The 6,818-nt window shown below is 39.3% G+C and overlaps 1 protein-coding gene across 1 annotated transcript in view; it reads left to right on the top strand.

Annotated features, from left to right (window-relative positions):
* Positions 1-378: 378 nt before the first annotated feature.
* The window catches only part of rps6ka1 (ribosomal protein S6 kinase a, polypeptide 1), an 87,710-nt gene continuing 81,270 nt past the window's right edge, over positions 379-6,818 (top strand). The window contains exon 1 of the mRNA XM_046855390.1: positions 379-947. Coding sequence (XP_046711346.1) covers positions 885-947 — 63 coding nt within the window. The 5' untranslated portion in view covers positions 379-884. The remainder of the gene's footprint in view (positions 948-6,818) is intronic.

The raw sequence follows: 6,818 nt of genomic DNA on the forward strand, positions 1-6,818 counted from the left end.
AGAGAGAGAGAGAGAGAATGCATGAGAGTGAGAGTGAGAGAGAGAGAGAAGAGAGAGAGAGAGAGAGAATGAGAAAGTGAATGAGGGAGAGAATAAGAGAATTTTTGAAAGAGAATGAAAGAGATTGGACGATTGAGAGAAAGAAAGAGAGTATGAGAATGATATTGTAGGCGCATATGCACACATTAAATTGCACATCGGCCTCATTATCATATGCACGATACAATTATTTTGCAAAACCTTTTACTTCATTGCAGACGATGATTTTCTTTTAATTAGGACCGCGCGCGCGCCGAACGCGCTTTGTACCACAAGGCGGCGCTGCGCTATGAGCGTATACCGGGGGGGTTGCGCTTTCCACGCTTTCCCGGTATAGAGATAGAGAGGGAGAAAAAAACAGAGAGAGTAGGAGAGAGGGAGGAAGGCAGTCCAGGGTCACGCCGGTGCTCTCCGATTTAGAAACACCGTCAGCCGTGCGAGCGCGCGCAGCACGGAAGTAATCTTCCTTACCCCGAAATAGCAATTACAGTACATCCGATTTTAACGTGAAAGCCGTGCATTGTGATTATTCTCCACCCTCTCCTCGCGCGTCTAGATCCGCCCGGTAACCGCGCGCGAGCTCACCTGCGCACCGGAGAGCTTCTACCCAGACCAGGAGGAACCCGCAAGGAATCCCGGCGCGCGTGTGCGTGCGTGTGTGTGTGTGTGCGTCACCTCCGAGCGACTAGCGTGGGTTCTCCAACAAGCGCGTGAGCTATCGCTCCCGAGGAACCGATTCATCTTCATCATCCTCATCTTTATCCACACCGGATAAACCGAGGCTCCCGTTACATTTCTGCGCTTCCGGAGAAGGAAACAAAAAACCTACATCAAAGAGAGAAAGCATGCCGCTCGCGCAGCTTGCAGAGCCATGGCCCAAAATGGAGCTGGTGCAACTGGAGACGGAGGTAAGCCTCTGAGATCCGAGTCTGGTCTCACCACTAACCCTGGTGTACCTCCACTTACCTGCCGTCTTTTACTACCACGGGTGGTCAGCTGTAGTGTTCGTGGGTGAATATAAACCAATAAAGCTTCCGATCTGATGCTGTAAAGGTTTTCAGCTCAGGCTTTGCTCCTGCTCCTGCTCCTTCTCCTGCTCCTGCTGGAGAGAGTTTGGTTGGTTCTGAAATGTTAGTCCAAAAAAAGTTGTTTTTTTAAGTGCAAGAAATGGTGGAGCAGAACACCAAAAAAAAAGGGAGAAAATTTTAAGGCAGTGGTCTGATATGTTATGAGGGTGTGTGGAGGATAAAGTCTTAGGAGTTACAAAATATATTGGTCAATATACAAATCTAAGCACAATATCAGGGGGGAGAAAAGATTAATACTACTCCCAGGAGAAAGATATTACTGATTATTCACCCAGGGAAAACCCTAACCCAAACCCTCGGGAAAGATCACTCTAACCAAACTATCAGGAGAAAACCACATTAGTCTTAACTACACTCCCAGAAGGAAAACCGATTACTCAAATGATTCACTTGGGGAGGGAAAAGATGATCGTAACTCGTAAGGAGGAGAAAACAGTTTACTTTATTTGTACTCTTAAAAAGAAAACAAATATTGACTGTACTTTCAGGATGGAACGTTAACGTTGAAAAAACAAGATTACTTCGGTTATAATCTCATGAGGAAAAGATTACTCCAAATATACTCTCAGGAAGTAAACAGATTACTCTAAATATACTCTCCAAGTAAACAGATTACTCTAAATATACTCTCAGGAAGTAAACAGATTACTCTAAATATACTCTCAGGAAGTAAACAGATTACTCTAAATATACTCTCAAAGTAAACAGATTACTCTAAATATACTCTCAGGAAGTAAACAGATTACTCTAAATATACTCTTAGGAAGTAAACAGATTACTCTAAATATACTCTCAGGAAGTAAACTGATTACTCTAAATATACTCTCAGGAAGTAAACTGATTACTCTAAATATACTCTCAGGAAGTAAACAGATTACTCTAAATATACTCCTAGGAAGTAAACAGATTACTCTAAATATACTCTCAGGAAGTAAACAGATTACTCTAAATATACTCTCCAAGTAAACAGATTACTCTAAATATACTCAGGAAGTAAACAGATTACTCTAAATATACTCTCAGGAAGTAAACAGATTACTCTAAATATACTCTCAAAGTAAACAGATTACTCTAAATATACTCTAGGAAGTAAACAGATTACTCTAAATATACTCTCAGGAAGTAAACAGATTACTCTAAATATACTCTCAGGAAGTAAACAGATTACTCTAAATATACTCTCAAAGTAAACAGATTACTCTAAATACTCTCAGGAAGTAAACAGATTACTCTAAATATACTCTTAGGAAGTAAACAGATTACTCTAAATATACTCTCAGGAAGTAAACTGATTACTCTAAATATACTCTCAGGAAGTAAACTGATTACTCTAAATATACTCTCCAAGTAAACAGATTACTCTAAATATACTCTCAGGAAGTAAACTGATTACTCTAAATATACTCTCAGGAAGTAAACAGATTACTCTAAATATACTCTCAAAGTAAACAGATTACTCTAAATATACTCTCAGGAAGTAAACAGATTACTCTAAATATACTCTCAGGAAGTAAACAGATTACTCTAAATATACTCTCAGGAAGTAAACAGATTACTCTAAATATACTCTCCAAGTAAACAGATTACTCTAAATATACTCTCAGGAAGTAAACAGATTACTCTAAATATACTCCCAGGAAGTAAACAGATTACTCTAAATATACTCCCAGGAAGTAAACAGATTACTCTAAATATACTCTCAGGAAGTAAACAGATTACTCTAAATATACTCTCCAAGTAAACAGATTACTATAAATATACTCCCAGAAAGTAAACAGATTACTCTAAATATACTCTCAGGAAGTAAACAGATTACTCTAAATATACTCCCAGGAAGTAAACAGATTACTCTAAATATACTCCCAGGAAGTAAACAGATTACTCTAAATATACTCTCAGGAAGTAAACAGATTACTCTGAGTATAGTTAGAATAATCTGTGTTCCCCTCAGGAAAGTAAATGTAGAATAATCATCTAACTATTCTCTTAGCAGGGAAACTGATTACTCTAATGATCCTCTCAGGAGGAAAAAGATTACTCTATAACTGGGTTGCTAGAAAACATTGACAATCACACATGGAATTTCTTTTATTTGCGTAAATTTTTATATGTTTAGTAACAACTTCAATGATTTATTATAGTTCTGATAGTTTAATTCAGGTGTGAAAGCATTTGTTATAGGATCATTGATATAAGGAAAAGAAACACAATCTAAATGCCAATTTAGTGATCGGCAGCTACAGTTGATGAACATTTCTATTTTTTCACAGTATATTAAGTTGATCAGTCACAAAATGAAGAAAAGTGTAGTGGAAGCCAGGCTGAGAAGTTGCATTGTGTTTTTGTGGATTTCGAGAAAGCGTATGACAGGGCACCGAGAGAATAGCTGTGATATTGTATTAGGAAGTCAGGTGTGGCAGCAGTAAAGTGTGCAGTAGGAACTGGTTCAAGGTGGAGGTTGGACTGCATCAAGGATCTGCTCTGAGCCCTTTCCTGTTTGCAGTGGTGATGGACAGGTTGACAGATTTTCTGTGGACTATGATGTTTGTGTAGATGAGAGGGAGGGCAGTGGGGGGGGTTGGGTTTTGCAGGGAGAAGAGGTGGAGAAGGTGGAGGAGTTCGGGTACCTGGGGTTAACAGTGCAAATTAATGGAGAGTGTGTTAGAGAAGTGAAGAAAAGAGTGCAGGCAGTGTGGAGTGGGTGGAGAAGAGTGATAGCAGGAGTGATTTGTGATAGAAGAGTATCTGTGAGAGTGAAAGGAAAGTTTATAGGACTGTGGTGAGACCTGTGATGATGTATGGATTAGAGACGGTGGCATTGAGTAAAATACAGGAGGTGGAGGTGGAGGTAGCAGAGCTGAAGATGTTGAGGTTTTCGTTGGGAGTAACGACGATGGACAAGATTAGAAATGAGTTTATTAGAGGGACAGCGCATGTAGGACGTTTTGGAGACGAGGGACATGGGGTATATCGGTAGGAGAATGCTGAGGATGGAGCCACCAGGAAGGAGGAAAAGAGGAAGACCAAGGAGGAGGTTTATGGATGTGGTGAGGGAAGACATGCAGGTAGTCGGGGTGAAAGAGGCAAATGTAGAGGACAGGGGGTATGGAGACGGATGATCCGCTGTGGCAACCCCTAATGGGAGCAGCCGAAAGAAGAAGATTTGGCACGCATAATTATCTACTATTAAACAGGCCACACCCCTTCCATCCTCTTCAGCCCCTCTAGCCGGCAAATCAGGGTTGAGTTTTAACTTTTTCAATTATTCAAATTTGCATTTTGTTATTAGCGCTTGTGTTGGATGCTAAAGTGAAAATCCGTGAGTGTAATGTATCATGTAATGTTTGTATGAATGCTGTTCCCCCATGTTTGTACTGATTTCCTGGAATCGTGTTCAGCCGTGTTTAGGTGTTGTGGGAGTTTTCTAAATCTTTCCCTGAGAATCCAACATGTTTATTTTTGAAGGTCCGGCCCTGAACTTAAACGTATACACACTGTAATGAAGTTGCACAGCTGTTGATGTTTGGAGTTAGAGGGATTGCTTCTGAATCTGTTCTCTCTCTCTCTCTCTCTCTCTCTCTCTCTCTCTCTCTCTCTCTCTATCTATCAAGAATTACTGACGTATTTATGTCTTTTTGTCCATTAATATGTTTTAAATTTCTCCCAATAGTTAATTTCATGACGTTTTTTTTATTTTTGGTCAAAGTCTCTATCTGATCAGATTTCATCATCACGTATTGCCGTAAGGTCAGCACTGTGAGCATCAGCGCTAAAACAATTCCTCAAGTAACTTTAGTAATCCGATTACCAAAATCTGATGCTTCGTTTAGTCTATTTAACTCCACACCGAGTACTGTGTTTCCCCACGGACCATTATTACTGCCGCACCACCCGCTAAACTCTGGAGCGCTCTGGACAGGTAACACGGAAGATTCTGCAGAATGAAAAAATGGAGGAACGGAGGGTCAATACAATTTGAAATAGATTTTAATATTTTTATTTATATGCAGTACGGTCAAAAAGTCTCTTTAGTGCCTGGAAAATTACATCACGATATTGTGCAAGATTTAATCCATAAATATATGAAGTGCAAATAATTGAGTTTCATTAAACAAATATTTTCCCATAACCTGCTCTATGTGGCTACTGCAGAGGGACTTTTTGAATGTGCTGTATTCGTATTTGCTTTTTGATGTATTATGGCAATTAAATGCACTAAATGTTTTTTTCCTCACACATTCCTGCAATTTCAGCAATTAAAATGTAAATTTTTCTAAAAGGGAAATATATTATTTGTTCATTTTAACAGCCCTGTCTAATTTTCTCTCTATTATTTAGTATTGCTCTTTAATAAAGAAAAAAATTCTTCTGATTCGATTATTCGATTAATCGCTGGAATAATCGGTAGAATAATCGATTTCTAAAATAATCGATAGCAGCAGCCCTAGTGAGCATGTTTGTACAAATACTATGTTGCTTGAAGCTGTTGCTTTAACCAATCCGCCTGCTACTTGCTTCCTCCAAGACCCTCTAGAAGGCTTCCAAACACATTTTCTCATCTTTTGATTGGATAGTCAGAGAGCGCATTAGTCAGACTTGGCAACCCATCTGTAGTAAACTGCACAAGCTCAAATATACTGAGAGGATTTAATAGCTGTTTTTTAATTCCACAATGGCTGACCGAGGAGAAGAAATCGATTTGCTCATGTACTTTCAAGGACATTTATAAGACCGATTTTTCAAGAAAAGCTGGACATTGTAAGGAAAAATCAGGCAAAACAGTTCAAAAAAGCTTTTATGGACTTATGTTCGTTTTCTTGCATTTCCTTTAGAATTTGTACAAAAACACACATTTGCCTTCATTTTAAATCCACAGGAAATTTTAATGAATGGGAAAAAATTGCACAGAAAACCCAGGGTCATTTTATGAGGTAAATATCGATACTTCTGCTAGAGATTATGTATGTGGGTAGTGGTGCAGCTGTGGCTACAGTGAAAGGAGACTTTTGGAATTGGGTTTCTTGTTTTGGTTGTGAAATTCATTCTTTGTGTGAGATTCCTGACTGGGTTTATAATGATGGTATTAAGAGGTGAAATGATTGATGGTTGTGAAAAGGCCCATACTCACCCCAACATAAAAGAATACAAGGTCCCCAATTCTTGAGGTGGTATCAAAAAGTTTCGAGACTAACGGTGTTAACTGCTGCTGTTCTGACCCATATGCGTTACCACGTCTGCGATTTAGAACAAAGAGCAAACGTGAAATTCTTCCACAGAAAGGTATGTTTTAGTGGCGCTTCAAGAGCGGGAAAACATCACTGATCGGATCAGGAAGACCTTCAACGAGCTCAACCCTCGAAAATGTTGACATTGTGCATGATGATCTTCAGTCCACATGATCTCACCCTACTGGCCAGATTCGGCTCTTGCGGACTTTGCCCTCTTCCCGAAGATAAAGATCATTGTTTTGACACCATTGTGGAGATTCGTCACGAATCGCAGAATGTGCTTGACACACTTTGAAAAGAAGACTTCCAAAATACATTCCCGAAGTGGCAGGAAAACTGGGAGCACTGTATTTCTATGTAAGGGCAATATTTTAAAGGTGATGGTGTGTAAAACGTTGATAAAGTACTTTTTTGTAAACAGAGCGAGTCTCGAAACGTTTTGTTAATACCTCAAGTTAATACT

This window comes from Silurus meridionalis, chromosome 8 (assembly GCF_014805685.1).
Source record: "Silurus meridionalis isolate SWU-2019-XX chromosome 8, ASM1480568v1, whole genome shotgun sequence".
In the NCBI taxonomy this organism is placed as follows: Eukaryota; Metazoa; Chordata; class Actinopteri; order Siluriformes; family Siluridae; genus Silurus; species Silurus meridionalis.